At 51.6% G+C, this 23,602-nt stretch overlaps 5 protein-coding genes across 5 annotated transcripts; 2 read left to right on the top strand and 3 right to left on the bottom strand.

The window, feature by feature from the left end:
* Nucleotides 1-5,198: 5,198 nt before the first annotated feature.
* BO95DRAFT_270389 (protein kinase RIM15) lies at nucleotides 5,199-11,692 on the top strand. Its single transcript, XM_025581580.1, has 2 exons — nucleotides 5,199-5,968; nucleotides 6,025-11,692. Exons 1-2 carry the CDS (start codon nucleotides 5,399-5,401, stop codon nucleotides 11,599-11,601), a joined length of 6,147 nt encoding a protein of 2,048 aa, XP_025446205.1. The 5' UTR covers nucleotides 5,199-5,398; the 3' UTR covers nucleotides 11,602-11,692.
* A 698-nt stretch (nucleotides 11,693-12,390) lies between these two features.
* Nucleotides 12,391-14,472, bottom strand: BO95DRAFT_439282 (MFS transporter). Its single transcript, XM_025585702.1, has 5 exons — nucleotides 14,297-14,472; nucleotides 14,219-14,239; nucleotides 14,048-14,105; nucleotides 13,921-13,980; nucleotides 12,391-13,844 (listed from the first exon to the last, which is right to left on the bottom strand). Exons 1-5 carry the CDS (start codon nucleotides 14,417-14,419, stop codon nucleotides 12,559-12,561), a joined length of 1,548 nt encoding a protein of 515 aa, XP_025446204.1. The 5' UTR covers nucleotides 14,420-14,472; the 3' UTR covers nucleotides 12,391-12,558.
* A 919-nt stretch (nucleotides 14,473-15,391) lies between these two features.
* BO95DRAFT_439280 (Mechanosensitive ion channel family) lies at nucleotides 15,392-18,730 on the bottom strand. Its single transcript, XM_025585701.1, has 2 exons — nucleotides 17,747-18,730; nucleotides 15,392-17,686 (listed from the first exon to the last, which is right to left on the bottom strand). Exons 1-2 carry the CDS (start codon nucleotides 18,365-18,367, stop codon nucleotides 15,491-15,493), a joined length of 2,817 nt encoding a protein of 938 aa, XP_025446203.1. The 5' UTR covers nucleotides 18,368-18,730; the 3' UTR covers nucleotides 15,392-15,490.
* On the bottom strand, nucleotides 18,484-19,518 carry BO95DRAFT_270456 (uncharacterized protein). The gene has a single exon (XM_025581581.1). The coding sequence runs from the start codon at nucleotides 19,218-19,220 to the stop codon at nucleotides 18,699-18,701; it is 522 nt and encodes a 173-aa protein (XP_025446202.1). The 5' UTR covers nucleotides 19,221-19,518; the 3' UTR covers nucleotides 18,484-18,698.
* Nucleotides 19,519-21,320: 1,802 nt separating this feature from the next.
* On the top strand, nucleotides 21,321-23,568 carry BO95DRAFT_439277 (tubulin alpha chain). The gene is made up of 7 exons (XM_025585700.1): nucleotides 21,321-21,422; nucleotides 21,574-21,632; nucleotides 21,719-21,872; nucleotides 21,931-22,018; nucleotides 22,071-22,142; nucleotides 22,206-22,709; nucleotides 22,780-23,568. Exons 1-7 carry the CDS (start codon nucleotides 21,411-21,413, stop codon nucleotides 23,244-23,246), a joined length of 1,356 nt encoding a protein of 451 aa, XP_025446201.1. The 5' UTR covers nucleotides 21,321-21,410; the 3' UTR covers nucleotides 23,247-23,568.
* Nucleotides 23,569-23,602: the final 34 nt, after the last annotated feature.

Here is a 23,602-nt window from a genome sequence, read left to right as displayed (position 1 = left end):
GGTACCACCCTTCCCTTATTCCGTGCTTATTGTTATTGTTTCTCTGATCCTCCCATGTCGATTTCCACAGGCGAGATTTGATGACATTGATAGGTAGACGTCAGAGCTTTATTTTCCCACCCTCTCTTCTTTTTCTACTGTTTTTATGTATATTATATCCTATTACAGGACGTCGATGGTATAGTCACATACAGGTGATAACGATGAGGTGGGTGGTTGACAGCGCCATCGAAGCGAAAACGGAAAAGCTTTTGTTAGGTAGAGGTTCTTTGCTTGTGTTGACTTATCCCCTCCTCCTCCTCCTCTCCCTCGTCCTTCTGCTCCGCCCCGTCCTCCGTTCCCCTCCACCCTTTGTGACTGTTGACGTTCCCACGGGGTGAGAAGAGATAGTTAAATGTCCTAGGTACGTGTATGATACTGCCCCGTTCGGCGGTCGGCAGCCATTTAAGTAGTAAGTAACGATTTCACAAGAAATCCAGATTGTACAGTCAATGTACCAAGTAGCTGCCAAACTGCCGGTCCCGGTCGGTGGGTTGACATTCCTGTTCCTGGAGACTTTATTGAGTTAGGGTAGGTTACTGTACTCGAGTGTTAAGGGTTTAGGACTGAGATAGTTGCTGAGCAACGAAGCAAGCAAGCAAGCAAGCAAGCAAGCTGGGGGTGAATTGTTAAAGAGAAAGTCAGTGGTTATCTTTACTTGGTGATTCGTGCTGGTTAATTAAGTTAAGGCGCATTTTACTCATACTCTTGATAATAATAATACATAGTTAGGTGTTTACTCCAAAACTCAAAGGGAAACGTTGCACGAGGAGCATAAAAGTCGAAATAGCTTTGAAGGGGGGGAAGAGGGTGTGCGTGGTTTGCGGGCAGAAAAAGAAAATTAAAAAAAAGTACGAAGTATGGAATACTGGAAGTATGTATGTAGTACTAAACTTGTACTTAGGGAGGAAGGAGAGAGAGAGAGAGGACCAGAAACTCTAAATGCAGTGGTCTACTCATGTTTATTGTTCGTGGGGTCTGCTAAGGTTTTGGCAGTATATATTCATTACATGTTAGATTTATTTTAGTTTTTTTTGGGGGGGGGGGGGTTTGAATTTTGGTAGTCAGATGATCTCGTGCTCGTACGGGTTGCCGGGAGGTACAGTGCTATTACTAAGGGTTTGGTTCTGGGGTGTTGCTTTTCGCTTGTGTGTTGGGGAGATTAGGTGTATTGTCTTGGTCTCGGGGAAGATGCGAGGGGATAACGGCGAAGATTTTCTGTAGAGGAGGAGGGCAGATGTGAGGGTAGTGTACCGGTAGGATGTACTGAACAGAATTCCGCATAGTTCAGAGCCCTATGTAGTTATTCTTACTTTGGACGTCGGCAGTACCTAAGGTTGGATGATCTATCCCCCACAAACCATGGAGAGAAGATCATGCTTTTTCTTTGGTATTTTCTTGTTATCTGCTATGTTTAAATTTATCACACGTCGGCTTCTCTTCTGCGAACCCTGTCTTGGGTAAGGATTGACAGGCGGCGCTCCTTGTCGCGGCGGGTTCCTGTTTGCGGCGGAGTAGTGCTGTACTGTACTGTTTAATTTTGATGTGAAATGAATGCAGTACTTCATGGTTCAAACAAACCAACAGCCTGCTCATCAGAAGATGAGATCATAACTTCCGCACGGTACGAGCCAGATGCAGTCCTGAAGATGATCAATAAAAGCATACTAGAATGCTGAGGCAGGCTGGAAGAGGTTGCTTTCGTTGTGTACCTTCACCAGCCCATTTGGTGCATATGGGAAGGGGAGTGGTGGCGTATAGGTATGGTATGCACCCCCCAGATTTGGGAGGATGATGTGAGACAATAAGGTCCACACTTCAATCATCAACATCCATTGTCATCATTATGATCGAGCTTTGTCTAACCATCAAATAACGTTACCATGGCCAGGATGAAGACGCTTTTTGCGGGAGATGGGGGGGGGGATAAACTTGGACTGATCATGGCTTGGTCTGATAGGTAGTATGCGCGGTCGGAGGCGGCGGCCAGTAATCCATACATAGTAGGAATTGATACCAAAAAGTAAAGTCAAGAGAAGGTCTTTTACGCCTTTCTCTCCACTGACTGACAGTAAGTATTGTTCTCCCGTACTCGCTCAGGGAATCCGCTTTCTTGCCTCTTGCCTCTTGCCGTCCAGCCCCAGTTCAAGCAATCAAGCAATTAATCGGTCAATCAATCAAATCAGCTTTGGGCCCTCCCCACCTTTCTTTACCCCGCAGATTCCATCAAAATCTCAGCCGTGCTTCCTTGATAAGACCAGGAGATGTAACTTAGATTGCATGACCTTCCCCCCGTCGTGATGAGCGAGTTTGAGGGTTTCATGATCTGGCGAGTCTCGGATTTGAGGGTAAATTGGCCTGAATGGTGGTGATATAGTTAGTCCAAGCTCATCACCCTTCGCGAATACCATCCCTGCACGACTCAATCCTCAACCTGGCCATTCAAGAGATCCAACACGCGCTCGAATTGTAAATCCTTAACAAATGCAGATGCCGACCTACCTGCCGTGTACTTACATAGTTTCCACTTGAGTGTGGTTCTACAGTCTGATCTGTCTCGTTGGCCAGTGACCACCCCTCGGCCGGACTGCGTGCCACTTGCATACTGCTGCTGCTGCTGCTGCTGCTGCGCAGCACTGCAGCCGACCTAAACCTCGCTTACCAACGGACTTTCCTCCCTCAAATAGTATCAGACACACCATGGGCCAACCTTTTGGGTCGATCCTCCCCCAGAAAGCAGATCCCCTGTTCCGGTCTCGATGATGTATCGAACGGGGCAAACAGCGAAGTCAAGTGAGCAGATCGCTGGCTGGGTCCGGCAAGAGGGATCCCTGGAACGGAGGGAGTAGATGAGACTCACTTTCTTTTCGGTTGGTTCCATGGACCGGGGTCCATCAAATGTCGTTTTGGGCGGGCGGTGACGTCCTGACGGTCCCCGAATGATGTTTTACGATTGGCTCTAGGGAGGGAAACACACGTACACCGTTGGAAGGCGAGGTAAAATGAAGGTCGTGGAGGGCTTTCTCCGATCATTGGACCACCGCAGTTCCCCCCCCCGCCCTATCTATCCCTCACCAACATTCCACAAAGTCCGTCGCGAGGGCTGAACCATAAGTAAAAAGTTTCAGGTTGCACAGAACTTCCAGAAAATTGAGATTTATTGCATAGCGTGATGAACTGGAAATGGTCCGACCGTTGAGACGGGGTCTGGAGTGGCGCTTCGTGGCTGCGGAAGGTGTCGTCTGTGGTTCGGACTGACATCCCTTAGGCAGGCTGCGAGACCAGGGAACCATCATCTGAGCGACGTAAGTACGAGGGAAGGGCTCTGCTTGCATTCTGCGTGGTGATGCAGCAGCAGCAGCAGCAGCAGGGAGGGTGCGGATGGGGAATGAGATGAGGGGAATATTGTTGGTTCCTGGCCGATGATGACGATGACGATGATTATGATGTTGTTGATGGCGAGTTTTGTCACTCAGGATAGTTAGTAAATAATGGCATCCTAGGAAACGAGCCGTGTCTCGGGGTCGAAAGTCGAATCGCAAAGCGGGCGTTGAACAGGGATCATTTGATTAGGATTGCTTCTCGAACAGCAAGGCCTGGGAGGGCCCCACGAATGGCTGACTGTCGGAGTCAGTCGACGATAAGAGCCAAGATACTGAAATGATGGACCGACTGACGCTATCCGAGCCCGTGCATTTTAGCTCGTTAACGGTACATAGAATTCTTACATGTCTTCATAGTGATATGGATTGCTGCTGCTGCTGCTAGCTAAGCTAATCAGTTGGTTGAATTAATCAGCTAGCTGGTTTCCAAGTAGAACTGTAGCGATGGATATGTGGCATTTGCCCCGAGGGCGCAGAGGCGGGGGGGAGGACGGAGGGAAGGGGGGAAAGTTGTCTGTCCATCAATTGCTCATATAACGCAACACAACATAACAAGCTGGAACCACTCAATGCTGGCCAGCAATGGAGAAGGGAAAAAAAAGGTAGTCAACGCTAGCTGTTCTAGTCCTAAGTCGGAGAGGCGTGGTGTGAACGATCGACCGGAGCCTTTGATAATGAGCAGCAAGTGGATCAGTCAGTCAGTTGATTAGTTCGTCAAACTGTAACTAACTAACTAACTACCTAACTTAACTATGAGCGAGTGAGTGAACGAGCGAGTGTCTACTCGTAAGTCAAATCATGCTATCAACCGAACTGGATCCTCACCGTCACCAACGGCCCCAACTAGACTGACGCCTCTTAGAGTCAGTTTCAGTGTTCGACAGACCGAATGGAGTGTATCTGCTGAGAAAAAAAAAAGGGATGTGACTTTACTTTGTAGAGGCTAGATTGTGTTCTGTTAGAGAATAACCTGAGTTGAGAAAGTCAATTACAATACCTAACCTTCCTAACCTTGAACCTCGAACCTCAGATACTCACTCAATCTTAATGTCGGGCTCCGATAAGCTGAAAAGGTGGGTATTGATTGGGTATTCTGGTAAGATTTCCGCTCTTGCTTTTCCCGCCAGCGGATGGATGTGACGGAACCATACCAACTTCTCACCTATTGCAGGGCAGCTGCCCACTCCACTGCCGGGTCCTTCCCGTACTAGCTCGGTAATCCATTTTTGTTACCAGCCATCTCACACTCTCACACTCACTGACTGTCTGTCTGTCATTGTCTCTGTTTCGGCTCTCGCTGCTCGCTGCCCTTCGTTTCCTTTTCTTAAATCCTGTGGTGTTTCCAATCAACCAGAACAGACAACCGCATCCCCTCGCCCTGTTCATCCTTCTTTTGCTGCTGACTTGTATATTCTCTCGGCTTATGTGGATTTAAGCTTAGCTTGGCTCTCGAATTCCCAGAGCTCCATTCCTCAATTTTGAATCCATAGTTTATCTTGTCGACCTCGTTCGGGGGGTTGACATCGTCAATCACCCTGGCTTCGCGTTGACGCTCCGTCGCGCCATTCCCCCGCATAGCCGCTATTCTTTCTTGGTCTCCTGCTCTTTTTCGCCTTCTTGTCCTTACGTGATCCCAGGACTTTTTTTCTATCCTCTCTTTTCCTGTCGAATTTTCACCTATCACGCATAAAATAAACCAGCTGTCCGGTCGGAATCAATAACTGGCTCGTTCGCGCCCGTTCGCACTCGTCGTCTGCCTCCCCGCTCTCGAGCCATGGCCAGTTAATGCTGCGGATGAATCCATAACTCTCAATCCAAGGGCACCCGCTCTGCCCGGCAGACGGTCCGGCTCGGAGCTGCTCAGTTGTTTAATTTCGATATCCGACTATTTTTCGAATACTGCACACCTCGTCTAGTCGCCATCTCCCACCCCCGCGGACTCCCTCGATCGACCCTCCCAGCATTGCCTGTTCAGCATGGCGGGCAATGGCGTCGACGATGTTCAATACCTCGCGCCTCCGGCCGTGGCAGCCTTACGGCAGGAGGCACGAGCCATCGATTCGAGATTCTCACCTTCTCGCTCCCCAAGTCTCGACGATATGCGGGAAGAACGGGAGGAGCTGAAGGAAGCGGCGGAACAAACCCTCAACGTCATTGTCGACCTTGGCCTCGATGGCCGTGTCAAATGGGTCAGCCCGTCGTGGAAGCAGGTCGTGGGAACCTCCCCGGAATCGATAGAAGGACGGATGATCTCCGATCTGCTGGTCGGCAACAAAAATGTCTTCCACGATACGATAGAGAGCATGAAGGAGAATGATTCTTATAGCCGCTTCATTCGGTTTGCCGTCCGGTTAGGGCCTGACTCGGTCCTGAAATATTCGCCGGAGCCGCCCGTTACGGAGTCGATCGCAGAAGAGACAGGGGAGACTCAAGGGTTGGAGCCTCGAGAAGAGGCCCCTGAGCAGGAAGTGAACCGCAATGATGTCCTTCATATGGAAGGTCAAGGAATCATGGTCTTTGACCGTACGGCTGATGGAACAGGTCATGTAGGTTTTCTCCGACGATCAACAGCTAAACAGGGTACTAATGGGCTGGAATACAGACGATGTGGATGTTGCGACCGTTTACGGAACCGAGAGAAATCACAATCGACCTCCCTCCGTTGCTGGTAGAGTCCCTTGGTGTTGGTGCGGAAGTGTTGGCAAACTACTTGACGACTTTGGCGGAGGCTGCGGCCAGCGAACCTGACCCCTCCAAACACCCGGCCCCAAGCCCGGTGTTGTGTCGCATATGTGAACGTCAGATCACACCGTGGTGGTTTGAGAAGCATTCCGATCTATGTCTTCAAGAACATCGTGCTGAAATGGATGTTCAGATTGCCCAGGAGAATCTCAATGAGCATCGCCATGCAATTGTCCGGGTGCTCGACGCGCTTGAGGCAAGGCAAGGTAGGCCGCTGGCCCTTGGAGAAAGTGCAACACCCCCACCGGTTCAACCAGAATATAAAGGACTGCCCATTGGGCCATCTCCAATGGCATCAGCCCCCTCATCTGGGTCTGCATCTAGCGCCAACTCTGCTCCTGGAACGCCCCCTAGATCAAGGGATCATTCAGCCTCGGGTATCGGACACGCCAGAGCACGGTCATTCGCAGTACGGCGCCCGTTGGCTCGAATTGTCGAGTTGATCCTTGACCTGTGCGATACGGCCCTGGAAATCAATATGCCCATGATAAAGGAGTCTTCTCGAGCCGATAGTAGTGATGACTTCCGTACCTTGTCTCCGCAATCAGAATCGCGCATCTCACAGGTCATACAATGGCAGTCACCCAGCTCGAATACTCTTGAGCAGGAACAGGGTCTGGCTGCCCTTTGCACGGATACAGAGCAGGTTGCGAAGGCAAAAGTGGATGCTGTGATTCGCCATCGGAGAATAGTGGAATACGCCGAGCGCATTCGTATCGAGTACACCATCCTGGTAGAAGAGTGTATCACTGCAGCACTCAGTAAAGCTGAGCGCATCGCTGCCGGTCAGCTCAGTGACTCTAGCGCCTCAGACGATGATGCTCCGCCGGAGATCAATCCTGCGGTCACTGCAGCTAGTCCCATTCTGTACGCCAAACGGGAAGCGACAGTACCAGGTCCCATGTCTGCCCTCACTATGTCCATGCGGAACTCCCCTGATCGGCTCCAGTCCTCGCAGTCGGAAGGCAAATCCTCAGGCGCCTCGGTTGCCGTCTCCACTGGATCGAACAGCCCCATGGAATGTCCCACGCCCCGTTCACATAAAAGCATTGCTGGCGTGCTAGGAACGTCGCAGCCCTCTCGACGGGGATTGTCGCTGCTTGAACTTGATGCAGGTGAAAATAGTGACAGCAGTATCCCATCTTCCATTTTTCCCGGTACCATGCGGACTGATTCGCCATCTTCGGATCGAAGTCTGGAGAGGAAGCGTCGAAGTCTAGTGCTCCCTGGGCTTTCGAGTTCTCCCCGCCGGCAACATTCGCCCGCGAGGGTTTCTGGTCCTCACTCGCCGCTGCGAATGCCTAGAGCCCGTCTCTCTAGCGGTGCTGATAGCCTGCCATCGCCAATAGTGTCGCCATCGGCGAATGCGAATGAGTTGGCTCAGCTCCATTATCGTCACCATCGTCGACAATCGTCGGCAACGTCATCTGACGTTGCCAAACCGCCCGTGTCGCCACACCTGTCCTCCGTTAGCCAACCTCAGCCACGACCAGCTCCGCTCTCGATCAAGGATTTTGAAATTATCAAGCCTATCAGCAAAGGTGCGTTCGGCAGTGTGTATTTGTCGAAGAAGAAGGCAACTGGAGAATATTTTGCGATCAAAGTGTTGAAGAAGGCGGACATGGTTGCCAAAAACCAAGTAACCAATGTCAAGGCGGAACGTGCAATCATGATGTGGCAGGGCGAGAGTGATTTTGTCGCTAAGCTCTACTGGACATTTTCCAGTAAAGACTATCTCTATCTGGTAATGGAGTATCTCAACGGAGGTGACTGTGCTTCGCTGGTTAAAGTGTTGGGCGGACTGCCTGAGGATTGGGCCAAAAAATACATCGCTGAAGTAGTCCTCGGCGTGGAGCACCTTCACAGCAGGGGCATCGTGCATCGCGATCTCAAACCTGACAATCTTCTGATTGATCAGACAGGTCATCTCAAGCTGACCGACTTTGGGTTGTCCCGCATGGGACTCGTTGGGCGTCAAAAGCGTGTGCTGAAGAGCATGAACCACGAGCCGGCGCCCGATCTACTCAAACAAGGATCGCTACCTCGAACGACATCGATCACATCCTCGCGCTCGGCATCTTTTGATTTTCAAGGCGGTGCTTCGCCAGGCTCGACCCCTTTGATTACGCCCGATGCGGCGGGCAGTATGCCTCAGCCATCCTATTTCAACCTCAATCAAAACGGACCCAGCCGGCAAAATTCACGGCGAGCGTCAGGGTATCGAAGTGACAGCGGAGCTAGCGAGAGCCTTAATGCAATATTCAAGCAACTATCCCTCCACGAGGGCGGTGAAACCCAGGGCTCGATGCCCGTCCCTGTTCCCACAGCCAACCACACGCTCGAGGAGGAGAGTCAGAGTGAGGCTGGGGAGTCTCCTCATTTGTTCCCTTTCCAGCCAACTCTGAGCAACTCATTTTCGTATAGCACTCCACCTCAACAGTCGATGATGCCCCCTCTAATGGCACTCTTCGACCCCGAGGATCACAATCGACGTTTCGTGGGCACCCCGGATTACCTGGCCCCGGAGACTATCAACGGCGTCGGTCAAGATGAGATGAGTGACTGGTGGTCTTTGGGCTGCATCATGTTTGAGTTTCTATTTGGGTATCCACCGTTCAATGCGGCGACTCCGGACGAGGTCTTCGACAACATACTTCACCGTAGGATCAATTGGCCTGAGGAAGCTGAAGACTTGGCGTCAGACGAGGCGATAGATCTGATGAACAAGTTGATGACCATCAATCCTCGAGAGCGTATTGGCGCTAATGTGGAGGAGAAGTATCCAAATGGTGGGGCCGAGATTCGCAGCCACGGATGGTTTTCGGATATCAACTGGGATACCTTGTTAGAGGACAAAGCGCAGTTCGTGCCAAATATCGAGAATCCAGAAGACACGGAGTATTTTGATACTCGGGGCGCTACTCTTCAGGCCTTTACCGAAGAGACTGAGGACGGAACAACGCCTCCACAACCGATGACTGCCGGGCCATATCCTCAAGATCGGCCTCATGATGCATTGTTCAAGGTGCGCTCTCAAGTCAACGCAATGAAGCGGCCTTTGATGCCCCTCCACATTCCGCCTCATGTGCGAGAATCACGAAGCAGGAGGCTGAGCGAGCCCGCCCCTGCCGACGACTTCGGCAGTTTCTCTTTCAAGAACCTTCCCATGCTCGAAAAAGCCAATAAAGATGTGATCCAAAAATTGCGCCAAGAGGCGATGCAGGCTCAGCAACGCCATCCGTCATCTGCCGGTGCTCAGTCATCCCAAACCCAAGGACAAGAACAAGCTGCACCCGCTCCCCCGCCCTCTCTCGAGGGAAGTCCATTGCCAATGTCTTTGCAGCGGACTCTCTCTCAAAGTAAGGGCAACAACAGACCATCCTCTCCTTCGGCCCTAAGTCAGGCCAACTCATCGCCCAGTCGCCCATCTCAACCTTCGTCCCCATTGCTTGTCCAGTTCAGTACCGGCCACAACCACGAGCGCAGGAAAACGTCAGGATCGTCATCTTCTCAGTCTACCGGCTCGTTGCAAACGACGACAGCAGATCCGAATCGAATGACAAGCCTGAAGTTTGGATCGACTGCGTCATCACCTATCAAGACCACGCGGGCTACAGGAAACTCTCCTGACAAAACTCCTTCAGGACAACGTCACGGTAGTGCCCCCGCATCACGAACAAGGTCACAAACCATTGGCTCTCAGGATGGCGATCTTTCCTCGTCGTTGGCAAAGGAGACCTACGTGGGAACTCATCACAAACGCCGGAGTCAGCTATTTGATGTTTCTCCTTCCTCTTCGGACAACGAAGATCCTCGAACCAAAGCCTTACTCAAGGTCCAACGGCGCCGCCAAAGCTCCAGGCGACTCTCTCAGATCAATTTCCCCGAGGGGCCCTTCTTCCGGCCTCTGGACGTGCTCATCTGTGAGGATCATCCCGTCTCTCGACTTGTCATGGAACGTCTTTTCGAAAAGCTTCGATGTCGCACAATCACGGCTGTCAATGGTGCGGAGGCTATGCGTTATGCCCTGAGTGATATCCAGTTCGATATAATCATGACAGAATTCAAACTACCACAAGTCAATGGTGCGGATGTAGCGCGCATGGTACGCGAGACTCGCAGTGCGAACCGACATACACCTATCATTGCAGTCACAGGCTATCTCAAAGATTTACCAGAAACACACCATTTTGACTCCCTAATCCAGAAACCTCCTACGACAACGAAGTTGACTGAAGCACTGTGTAAATTCTGTCAGTGGAAGCCACCTCCAAAGGATTACAATCCCCTGTCAATGCCAGCACCAGTTATGCTCCGCCAACCTCCGAGTCAGGTTGAGCATAGCCCGAGTTCGACGGCATCCTCTGGCTTTGTGCATGTTCCCTCTAGCTCATACCGAGGGTCTAGTCGCGAGGACTCTATCGGTAGTAGTTATTTTGGCGACATGGAATCTGTCAAGACTGATGATGTTCCTGTGATTGTGAGTCGGAACAATGACGACTGGACCCCTAGCAAGGGCGGACTTGGCATAACCGAAGAGTCGAATAAGGCCAGAAGAAGCACAGATGCTGGCTACAGGAGCGGTCCCGAGGCAGTTCCGTTCCCCAACCTGCTTCACTCGGATTCGGCCCCAGCAACCGTCCCCTCGGAGGCGACTACGACCCCCCACAAACAGCGATCTAGCGAGGCAATTCGTGCCAAGAGAGAGTCGTTGGAGAGGAATCGGTATGAGTGCGGCGAGTCCGGCGATGACGAGGATGAAGAGCTAGGCAATACCCCCTCGCGAACTTGTAGTCCACGTCACCGAACCCATCGACCGGGTTCCAAGTTGGGCATTGAGATGATGAGGACCAACAGTCGAGGAAGCGTGGTCAGCGGCAGTGAGGAGCTACTGAAGAAGGAGAGAGAGTCCATGGAAAGACGCAGGAGTGGTGGTTCTTCTGAAATCAGTGATAGCGAAGAGCACGGTGGCCTTCACCCTTTCACTATGGAGAGGAAGTACGAGGGCCTCCATATTCCCGAGGAGGCGATCATCAGCACTGTGGAAGAAGAGGAGGAAGAGGAATATAGCCCTAAGCACTCTCCAACGCGAGAGCTAGGATTCAGGATGGACCCACCTGCCATTTTCTTGGATGAATCGTCTCCACCCGACACTAGGTCTGCGCCTGGTACCATTCACGAGCCCAATGTTGAGCCTTTTAAAAAAGGGCATATCACGCCTCCGATCGTCTTTCCGAAGAGCAATCTTGATCTGGCCCCTGTGGAAGACGATTTCGACACTCCCCGTTCCAAAATAAGCGAAACCTACTCTGCTGCAGACTTATCCCCCGATGCACCTATTGATCAGATTACAGACGCCGAAGCGACACCTCGGCCTTTGCCTACCCCCTTGCCCAGCTTCTACTCTGGCACTACTCACGATGAGTCTCAGCGATAGAATAAGTATCTCGTCATTTGGTCCTAGAAAGATAGACGCCGTCGCTGTCTTGTACGATTGCCGTCCGGGCCGGCTTGCTTCGATTCCTGTTTCTCACAAAACCTCCGTTCTTCATCAGACACACCCCCTGAGAATCCTGTTTCAACTTTTCTTCGTGCTATCAGATATTTTGCTTTTCTCGCATGCATGTCAAGGCTGAGCGGGTGTTTCTGGAGTTGTTCTGCGTCGAACCACCGCAATCAGGCTGTCTGGATGTTTTTTCTGTCTTCTTCCTTCGTTGTCATCTTTCTTCTTGTCCTCTTGGGACTCATTCATCTGCATCTCGCCGTTTTCTTTTTGACATGACCCCGTTGTTCGCCTGCCAGATCATTCTCTCTTCTCCTTTGTGTTCAAACTCTTGGTTCATTTCTACTCACTCCGTGATCCTCAAAATTGCATCTCCCTTTGCCTGTATGTATGTATGACTGTCGCTCTGCAGCAAAAGTGGGAGGGAGAATGGAGAGAGAATATTGAGAGAAAAAAAGTCGTGGTGGGGGTATACCGTGCTGGTTCTGGCAATTCTGCCCAAAATTTGGATCGGGTTGCAACTATCTATATACTTCCCCGACCGGGTTTGTTTTGCGATGCAAGCTGGATATATGTGGCGCATTGCTAATGCCCTGTCCCATGGCCATTCTCTCTATCTTCTGTCATTCTTCTTCTCTTGCCTTTTTTTTTTTCTTTTCAATATCTCTATCCAGGTCCTGTATATATAGCATCCACGGAGTTGAGTATTTAAAATTTAATCACATCTTGTGAACTCATTTGATAATTATGTACAAGTATCTATGTATGTATGTAGAAAGGAGAGGAGAAGAGGAAGTATCAACATGTCGTGAGATCCGCCGCCTCGTCCTTACCGGAATGTATGTATATAACAAGAATCATCTGAGAGACATTTTGTTCGAAGCCGCTCTCTCAATCGCTCGAGCCACTACCACCGCCACCACCACCGGCATCCATCTTCTCGCTGCTGCCCCTCTTTTTGTGAAACAGAAACCCGCCCAGGAGCAAGACGACGGGAACCGCCGACAGGCCGGTCACCAGGGCCAGCGCCCAGGTCATGGTGGCCCAGCCGGCAGTCTGGCGAATGAAGCCGGCGAAGAAGGGGCCGGCGATGGTGCCGGCGGCGAAGGCGACGTTGAGGATGCCGTACGCCAGGGCCATGGCGCCACCTTTCCCGAAGATGTGGGGGTTGCGCGCCTCCTTCTCCTGGACGACGTACGAGGCCTCAACGATGACGGGGGGCATGAGCGCGGCGAGGCAGGCGCCCACCAGCGCCAGCAGCGCGCAGAGCAGCACCTTGTCGTTGAGGGCGTTGGCCGTCACGCAGCGCATCGCGACGATGGCCGGCACGGTGGCGACCAGCGCGCCCGCCGCCAGGTACCGGCGGATCGCGGGGAACCGATCGTTCACGTACCCGACCACCGGGTCGAGGAGGTGCGGCACCGAGATCGGGATGAAGATCAGCCCTTGTCCCAACTGGCCCCAGCCGAAGGTGTCTTCGACGAAGAGCGGGAGCACGCTGTCGAAGGAGCTGAAGACTAGGGAGATGATGAAGTATGTCCAGAGTGTGACTAGCATGCGTGGGGAGGAGAGGAGGGTCGTAATTGCGTTGGCTTGCGTGGGTTTTTGTTGGGGTTGCGGGGGGGTTATGTGCTGCTGCTGTTGCTGCTCGAGATCGGAGGCCTTTTCGGGGATTGTGTTGGATGATGAGGCGGAGGAGTGTGAGGATGGTTGGTCGGCTTCTTTCTGGGTTGCGTCTTTGTCTTTTGACGCCGGCGGCGGCGGCGGTGGCTGCTGCTGCTGCCATCTGACGGCATGCTTCTTTTCGATCATCACCAACCGGAGGACAATATCCACGCCGACGAGGCCAAAAGCAAGCCCGAAGACCGCGTAGTAACCCCCGCGGCCGTAGATGACGCCGCCGAGGAGCGGGCCCCCCATGATGCCCAGGGTCAGGCCCATGCCGATGTAGCCCATCGCCTGCCCGAGGCCGTCCCGGCCGACGGTGTCGACCATCAGCGCCAGTCCCACCGTCCAGACTACAGCAGCAGAAGCGCCCTGAAACAATCGGCCGAGGATCCAGAGCGTCAGGTTCGTCCCCACGCAGAGCAACGCGGTCGATGCCCCCAGAGCTACCAGGCCGGTGATCAAGGGCCAGTAGCGGGAGTCAAAGCGGTCCGCTATGTAGCCCGCAACCGCTGCATGCGATAGTTAGTATTGGAGGTTGGGTTGAAGATGATGAAAGGGGGAAATAAAGTAAAGGCGGCTACTCACGCGAGGTGGCTAGTAAAGCTGCGCCGTATAGAGCTAGAAGGATGGACGTCCATCTTTGCTCTGTGCCATCACATTGATAAAAATGATCAGTGGTTTGATACGACTACACCTCATGGTAATGACGTACCTTCATCAACAGACAAACCCACTCTTTCATGAAGAGCCGTGGGAGCAACAGGGACAATCTTCGAGAATAAGGTTAGAGAGCGGAAACGCATTCAAGCGGCACCTGGCAGAAGAGTCTAGATCACAGGGCAGGGAGGGGGGGGGCGGCGCCCTTCTGAAGGGATCCACATACTAGCCCATACAAAAGAATATCCTAATTTCAACGTCAATCATTATGGTTTTCATAGATCTCCATTATCCAAAGACATACCGTGAACACAGCAAAAGACACAACGAACATGATAAAGCCATCGGAGGACCTGAACTTCAGGAACCTCGGAGGCGTCGGAGTCCCATTATGGCCTGGCCACAGGCCACGCCAGGTTGGTGGCATATTTCTGCGAACAAGATAAGTGAGGGCTGGGCTGTTTCACTATTTCTCCCGAATGCCTGCTTTGCTTCCGCACGAGGAAAAGAAAAAAGGGCAATTCAGGATAAAAAATAACCAATAGCGACTGCCAAGCATAATGGGCCTGAGCCTGAGCCTGTTGATTGTGAAACAAAACGCTCCATCCAAATAACCGGGTTCTTGCTACTCATGATATGGTAGCGTTCGGGATCCGCGGGCCCCGCTGCGACGCTGGTGCCCGCCCAGACGGGTTTTCGGTCGCCGCAGGATCCATTCCATCTTGTGTGTCTGCTGTCTGTCCTTTGGAGATGGATGGGCCGGGCTCGTGGCGAATCTGTGTTGAGTCATGTTGAGCTAGCTTTGCTATCTCTCCGCGCTGCGAAATGGGCGGGCTTCCGTCGGTCTGTCTGGAATTGTCCGGGCGGTTCTCCATTATGTAATTTGAGTATAGTCGCTTTTCCCGCAGTTGTTGATGCTTCCGGGACTATATGTGTATGAAATTTGATGACTTTTCTCGGAGGAAGACAGGATTGTTTCATATTCTGCAGAAATGGCACGAGAATGTGAGGTTTCTAACATGTCGACTGACCTTCGCAGTCAATTGATATGGCAGCCAGGAGTGATGGGCAATGGCATAAATCTCGTGTAACACAGAGTAACTTAAGCTAGCTCTTTTTCTGCATATTCCGTCCGGTTACTCGATTCGGCCATCTCCTGAAGCTATGTAAGACATGACTAAGCAGATTCAACAGGGCGTGCATGCGTGCATTAAGGCGCTCAAGTCACAGCTCCGTAGGGTGGACGAGATGGAGAAGCTTATAGCTTTGCTACATCGTTCCTTTGGTATCAACTACAGGATCTTGAAGTTGAATAAGGTTGACAGGTAAGTCTCAGCCTTAACTCTACCCACTTTCAATAGACGAGATAGGTACGATCTTCTATATATGATTTGATATTGACTGATCTTGCAAACTATTCAATCAGAAAGAAATGCTTTATCTACAATTTTATTATCTATGATGTACTTTTCAATATCACGAGATCCTCCAGATGCAATTATTGCTTCTCCGCAGGATGAGATACGCTCGGATGGAGATCGGAGCCAGGGGCATCCGTGCTGGCGCCTTGATCGGAGCGGCCCTGCTCCATCAAATCGTCGGGCGCGCGGCTGATGCTGCTGCGATGATGCCGGAAGAAACGATTGTGGGTGATAGAGGTCACACTGTGCCCGCCCTGGGAGTCAACCGATCGGCGACCTGCGCGCGAAGTGGACGGGACGCTCAGATTGGAGTTGCTGCGACGGCGGGAGGATGAGTTACGGCTTTGACGCTCGGCCTCTTCTTCCTCCTCTTCTTGAATGCGGCGCTCGGTATTCTCCCGGTTAGTGGTTCGGACAATGTCCTCAACTCGGGCGCGGCGATCCTCGAAGACGTCGCCCATGACATCGCCAGAGGAGATATCCCGCATGCCCAGCGAAAAATCCACGTGTTTGCGGGAGAGCATAGAATCACCACGAGCCCGGGCGGCAGCAGTGTTCATGCCTTTGCGGAGGATGGATGGGTGACGGGTAGCGCTGCTGAGCCCGGTATTCTCGGGCGCATAGCCGTGATGGTCGCCAATAGGAGTCGGGGGAGGATTGCCATCTCTGCTGCCAGGAGTAGCGGGCATGTGAGGCTGCGGGAACCCGGCAATGTGGAAAGGAATATCGACACCGGCACCCTGGAGGTTCATGCGTGGTCCCTCGATGCCGATCTCCTGGAGGGCAACCATCAACATACAGATAAACTTGTTGCGGCGCTGCAGACGCAAGCCTTCGTTCTGCCAGTTCGACTTGTAGAAGAAGACAACATTGAGCGTTACAGAGAAGTTCTCCGTGATTGTGCGCATTTCGGTGAGAATGTTGGTCTGAAATTCACGGCGTTCACTGCGGACAAACTCCAACAGGCGCTGACGTAGGGCATCAATCTGCTCGAGAGTGGTACCATATTTGATGACGATGGGCACTGCTTCCGCCAGTGCACCGGACCGACGCTGGTTCAGAATGAACAAACCGTTGAGGTAGCTGTTAGGAGCCTGCACAACATGGCCTTGCATCTTCTTGAACTCCGTGTACAGAAGCGAAATTTGCTTGACAAAGTAGTCATCACCCAAACCGGCATCGCCTGCGTTACCATAGATAGTCACACGGTCACCAACATCGAATGGATGCTTCACGAAGACGAAGATAATGGATTGGAGAAATTCCTGCGCGGTGGCGGAGAAAAGCCACGACAATGCGAGAATACTAGACCCGGCAGAGGTCAACACTCCGGCGGCGGACGTCGAGATGAGCGTCAGGAAGACGATCACGGTAATGATGATCACGAAAAATTCCAAAATGTTGTCGAGCCTGCCGACGACAGAGTCCAGGTCCTTCAGTGATGCGGTGATGGCTTTGCGCTCCCGTCCGATCTCCACGCACACTGCTTCCAACTCCTCCATCGAGATATCTCCGTTCATATCCTTGTCAAACATGGTGAAAGCGGCGTCCGCCTCTTCGTTATTATCGAAGGCTTCCTTGAGATCTCCAGAAAACACGGTCTCGAAACCATCCCGCACCAGAGTGCGATAGAGTCGACGAGCCAGGACCTGGCAGCCACTCGTGGTGCGCAACAAGGTCAGCACCACCTGATACGGGTGACTGCTGTTATTAACCGTGCGGCCAGTGAAGTCGGCAGCAACTGCGCCAGCCACGTCGCCCACCTTGTTGCCCACTTTGTTCAAGGCCCCCTTGGCCAGACGTCCTGCCTTTCCGGCATAATGCAGCGGGGTCTTCATTCCGGTTGGGGTACCTTTGTCTTTTTCCTCGAACTCCGTGTCTTCAGCTGTGATCTTTCGCCGAGAGAAGTCATATAGTTTAGTCAGACTGCCGATCTGAAATTTGTTGATCTCAATGCGATCCGCGTAAGTACGGGTGTGGAAGCTGATGGCGATGAATTGGATGATGACTTTTTCGACCAGGTTCAGGATTGTCCATACAAAGATAGAGATGATGATCTTGTTGACTGTATTCTCCCAGGATTTTGTGCCGTGGCTACCGTCGACGTGATGGTTCTTCATGGTGGGCAGGAACGAGATTTCCACACCTAGCCACCAAAAGAACAAGGTGCCATGGAGCTCGAGCTGTTTGGCCATGTCACGCCACTTTTTGGCGTTGTTGGTGAAAATACTAGCAATCCAGCCAGCTGGAACTGGGATACATTTCGAGACAATCTAGAAGGGAGCAATTAAGGTTAGTATCTAGCCTGACATCATTGAATGGTTTGCACTCACTCTTCCGGCCCACAAAGTCAACCAGACAATCTCCAACCAGACCGAAAACCAGAGCAACTTAACTCCTCCCACATTGGCGTCCGGAAACGCTAGGGCACCGACCAACAAAGGAATCAACAGGATCAGAACTAGTGGCACAATGTAGGTGAGGTAGCGCACAATGAAACTCGACTCATGGAGCTTCTTAATGAATCTGGCGATGTTGGTGTTGGGGTTCTCGGGAGGGTTGTAGACTGCCGCTTTCTCGTGCAATGGGTTGGTCGCCTCATCAAACTCATCAACAACATGCTGAGATGGACGAGAGCGAGATCTGGCCATCGAGGCACCGTCGTCTTCGCCCTTTCTCATCGACCCCTCCTGCGTGGTGGAACGGGATGCCATGCGCTCGGCCTCAAGAACGGCCAGATCATCTTCCAGGCGCATCGACTCCTCTCGTGCAGTCGCAGGTGAGCGCAAGGCAGCGGGATCATAGTCATACGAGGTATCTACCCGAAGGTGATTGCCGTGCCCGCTGGTGGAGCCATCGTAGTAGGTTCCCTCGTCGGTATCGGGGGTGTCGCCCTCTAATCTCTTCTCATGCTGATGTACCGGAACTTGAAGATTCTCTGATGGGTGTGACATGCTGGCACCGGGCCAGTCGACGAAACTAATAGGCTCAAAGTCTGGTACTTGATCGATAAAGGTATCGATTGACCTGGTCAACTCTCAAATCTGTGCAGACAGTCAGAGAAAGGCCGACATGGGTTAATGAGAAACAGGAGATGGATCGACCGAAGAACAGCCAGGGAATAGGAGTTTTTTTAAATGGAAAAAGCCAAGCTGCTGTGGACAGTCCGTGGGGAAATTGAGGTGAGACAGTAAGAAGCGCACGAGCGAGAGTGTCGAGTGAACACTGGTGGGGACGATTGCCATAAATAAGATTACTAGAATCGATACATACCGCTCAAATGATTTAATTATGCATGGGATTTATTAGAGGTTTTGATAAGCAAGGCAAGAAAAGAACTCGCCGGTATTTTATACAAGCAAGTGGGAAGCAGTATGGAAGTACAATAAAGCGAACAGCCGAAGCAAATGCAGTGAGGCGAGAAGATGGGTGAGAGAGAGTGTGTGTGTGCGAGAGAAGAAAGAAGGTGGAAAGGAAAAGGAGAAAAGAGACAAGACTATTGAGATGACAGGAAGACAGAAGAGGGACGAAGTGGGGAACTCTTATGAAGAAAAGACGACGAACAGACAGATAGACAGACAGACAGACAGACGGACTGACTGACTGACTGACTGACTGACAAACTCTCACTCCCATCCACAGAGCTCCATCCATGGATGGCAGCAGCAATAGAGCAGGAGTTGATCGATGCGGAAACCTCGCCGATCGCACGGGAAAGTCGGCCAGTGGAAACGCCCAAGAAACCGAGATGCTGCTCCCTCTGGTCCAGACCAATTTGCTTTGACTTGCTGCCCTGCCGATGCGCATGATTCGGCTGATTATTGGCGTTATTCGCAATGTTTCTACTGCAGCAATATCTATTCTTTACTTCCTTTCTTTCAATCCTCATCGTACTATAGTCATTATCCTCCGATCTACAGATGCGGCAGAGGCAGGAATTCCGAAGCTATCGAGTTAGGCCAGTTCAAGTGAGATCGATAGATTGCGCCAGGGCGGAGACCCTCATAATCTCATTCAATCAGCAAACAGTCAAGGCAACAATGGCGCCGGCCCCAGTTGTGGCTGCGGTGGGCGTCGGGACTAACAATTAATGGGCCCTTCGAATCCCCACTTCGAAAGAAGAAAGTGGATCCTTACAGACCCAGGAGTCCCAGAGTCCCAGACTGGATCACTGTGCGTTGCGCAATGACTCCGCACTGCATCGGTTGCTGCTTTTCGAGGGGTTATATCCCGATAGTATTATCGTTGGCTATCACCATCGTGACTTGACTTCCCATGCTGCATGCCCTCATTGACTTTTGATCGGGATATAGTACCTGCAGAAGTATTCCTTTGGTCGGTCAACGCAGATTCTCCGAAAGGTGGAAGGGAAAGAAATATTGACTGGTTCAGTGAAAGGTAAATGAAAAGAAAAATTCAACAACGCAGTGTGGCGACTGCCAAGAAACGCCACAATTCAGGCACTCCCGGTCGCCGTCATGGAAATTTCCCTTCTGAACACTGGCTGTTTCTTGGAACGATTGTTGTTCCTAATTGCGTGGAACATCCGAACTGCATCATCAAGCAGAGTAAATTCTCTGGATCTCCGCGTCACCCCTGACGCCCAACCCAGACTTTCTAGCCAGAGCTCAGGCAAGCCGACGGTGTTCCAACTACCATGCGACGACGACTCTTGTGCCGTTATCTTTAGCGTTAACACGAGCTGTGTTTGGCCCTGACTCAGGGAGCTCGTCTGCTAAAATGCTAGTGCTCTGTAGTGCAGCCGATCGTTGGCCCCGGTGGCTTCGGTAAACCCAACAACGATAGAAACCTAAATAATGCAGCCTCTCATAATCTCGTGCAGGAGATCACCACACTGTTAGACAGTATAGGTACAATGGCCATCCCTTGATAGCGATAATACCTATTTCCATGGTCGACGTCCTTGCATTTCCAGGCTTTTTACCTTGGAAATAACGTGTTCATTGTGATGAAATATCTGAGTTTTGTGCAGATGCAGGGGCGGAGTTTTTATGCGCATAAATCCCACTGACCGGCTCGGAATCCCTAATCGAGTCGTGTCTCAAGCCTCCGACATCATAATTGACCCTCGACGTGTCCTACTCTACCCCTCCTTGTCTGTCTACTGCCGATCCCAGATAACGAAGCGAGCCCTTTTTTGTCTTTTCGCGCGGTGCGTGAACTATAAGATGATCATTTGTCCGTCTCGGAAATCTGATAGGTTCCGGTTAAATGCTGCTAAGAATGAACCATGTCATCAGGTGAGAATGGTGATTGTCGCGGTTTCGTAGGCTGTTCTGTCATCAGTGAGGCTTCCAGTCGAGGTTGTATGAAAGTTGATGATGGCGATGATGCGCTATATAGTCGTTGCATAACAGCTCGGATTCCCTGCATTCCTGAATCGAATAAACAAGTATCATGGAGTCTGGCAGAACGAGAGGAGAAGACACCCGAGAATCGTTTGCTGGGTGGCCACGCAGTTTCAATTTGATACGGGTGCTTTTCAGACTATCCATGATGCCGCGGTTTCCCCGCATTCCGCATAGTTTCACGTGGGAGACGTTTAAGAAATGTATGGGTAAGGTGACATGAAAAGCCTGTAGCTCTTGGGTAAGTATCATACTGTCTTTCAATGCACTCGGAGGGGACTAGAAAATACCGTAAGGTACCTAGTAGTTAAGGTACGCACCAAAAGGTGGAAGATTTGTAAGATGGGACAAGGTTGTTGATTGGTTTCCTCGAGGTTGTTTACAAACCCGGTAAGCGCGTGTGTTGTCGCGGGTTGTTGTTGTTGTCCTCGTTGTCCGTCAGCAAAGTACCACCCGGTCATGGCACCATCATCTTCCAACTCTATCTCCCCTCATCACCATCTTTCCCTCTTTCATCACCCCTCATCAATCTGTATCCCCCCACTGTCAGCTGCTCGTCTCTTCTCATCTTTATTGATCTCGGATCCCAACCTGATTCATCACGGAAAAAGGCAGCCAGATTTGCAACATGAGAGGCGAGGTAAGAAGTATACTGGTTTCCCGAGCGTTTGCTTCCCCGCACGGCTCCCCTCCTCCACCCCTCCCCTCGATTAGCTTCGAGTTACCTCAAGACGACCGGCTTGTTGTGTAATTCTAGCCATTCTCGGAATCTAACGTGATCTATCAATCAGGTCTGCCATATTCACATCGGCCAGGCCGGTATTCAGCTGGGGAACAGTGCCTGGGAGCTGTAAGTTATCCCCGTCCACTCCATCATGACATGATCCGCACCGTCGCCTAGGACAGACCAGTGCTGAACCCATGGCTTCATAACAGATATCTGCTTGAACATGGTCTCAAGGCAGACGGTCACCTAAACCCCGATGCCGTTGATGAAACCAGATCTGCGGGCTCTTTCGAAACGTTCTTCAGCGAATCCAGCAACGGAAAATATGTCCCTCGCTCGATCTTCGTCGATCTTGACCCATCGGTAGGGCTTCTATCGAGTCAGTTTCATTGGAAGTGATTATACAGGCTAATAATTGTAGCCTGTTGACGAGGTTCGAACTGGGCAATACCGCCAGCTGTTTCACCCTGAAACCCTGATCAATGGCAAGGAGGATGCTGCTAACAACTGTCTGACTCCCAGAAGCGCCTGTCAATTATAGCAAGCGCTGACTTTGTCTAGATGCACGTGGGCACTACACCATCGGGAAAGAAATGGTTGAAGAAGTCGCCGACCGCATTCGTCGTGTTGCCGGTATGTATTCACCCGGCGTCACTGGCTGCTCGAACGTACTTAACGATATACTTACCATCTCAGATAATTGCTCCTCGCTTCAGGGCTTTCTAGTATTCCATTCATTTGGCGGCGGTACTGGCTCTGGCTTTGGCGCCTTGTTGCTGGAACGCCTTTCGACCGAGTACGGCAAGAAATCGAAGCTTGAGTTTGCCATTTACCCTTCACCTCGCGTCTCTACTGCTGTTGTCGAGCCATACAACGCGGTTCTGTCGACACACAGCACAATCGAGAATGCTGACTGCACTTTTCTGGTTGACAACGAGGCTGTCTACGAGATCTGTCGCCGCAACCTGGATATCCCACGTCCTGGCTACGACCACCTCAACCGCCTCATCGCGCAGGTGGTGAGCTCAATTACATCCAGTCTCCGCTTTGAGGGCGCCCTGAATGTCGACTTGGCCGAATTCCAGACCAACCTGGTTCCTTTCCCCCGCATTCACTATCCATTGATCTCATTTGCACCTGTGGTTTCAAGCAACCGCAGTTCGCACGAGAGCTTTAAAGTTCAGGATCTGACCTTCCAGTGTACGTGTTCTGCATGGTGTCGAGGCTCTCTCGTAGATATGAAGAGGCGATATTTAACAATGCTCTCCAGGTATTGAGCCCCATAACCAGATGGTGGTTTGCGACCCACGGAAGGGCAAGTATATGGCGGTTGCTTTGTTGTACCGTGGTGACGTTATCCCGCGCGACTGTAACCAGGCTATTGCCGCTGTCAAAGCGAAGAATACATTCCACCTGGTCGAATGGTGCCCTACAGGGTTCAAGTTGGGCATCAATTTCCAGAAACCCATGCGCGTTCCTAACAGCGAGCTCGCTCCCGTTGATCGGTCGGTCAGCATGCTCGCGAATACTACTTCAATCGCCGAAGCATGGGGTCGCTTGGATCATAAGTTCGATCTGATGTATGCCAAGCGCGCGTTTGTTCACTGGTATGTGGGTGAGGGTATGGAGGAAGGCGAGTTCTCCGAAGCCCGCGAAGACTTGGCTGCGCTGGAAAAGGACTACGAGGAGGTTGCCAGCGACAGCCTAGAAACTGAGGATCTGGAGGCAGAGTACTGAGCGTTATCCGCGTTCTGCTTTGATTTCCTTTGCGTCTTGGTCTGCCGAATGCTTTGTTTTCGTTTTTAGCGTGTGACAACCCCCTCCTGTTTTTGTTTTCCTCAGCCCCCTCTTGAACGTTCCTGCTTTTGCCTCGTTTGGCTTCACTTGTTTTGGCCAAGAAAATTCGGGAGAAAAAGCTAGAGGTGCTCCGGGATCTGTAATGCTGTAATGAGTCTGCGGTCTAAAAACGGCCAAGGTGGATTGTGAATGATGTCTATTACGTCGTTGAATAATTTACAAGATGCTATTCTAAGAGCTGGCGTGTCGTGTCTAGTGTATCCGAGCCCCAACAATCCAAGTCAACTAGCTGCCAC

Source organism: Aspergillus brunneoviolaceus (assembly GCF_003184695.1).
Source record: "Aspergillus brunneoviolaceus CBS 621.78 unplaced genomic scaffold BO95scaffold_8, whole genome shotgun sequence".
Taxonomy (NCBI): domain Eukaryota; kingdom Fungi; phylum Ascomycota; class Eurotiomycetes; order Eurotiales; family Aspergillaceae; genus Aspergillus; species Aspergillus brunneoviolaceus.
The sequence above is the reverse complement of the archived record's forward strand: the minus strand, read 5'-3'. Positions and strand labels throughout refer to the sequence as shown.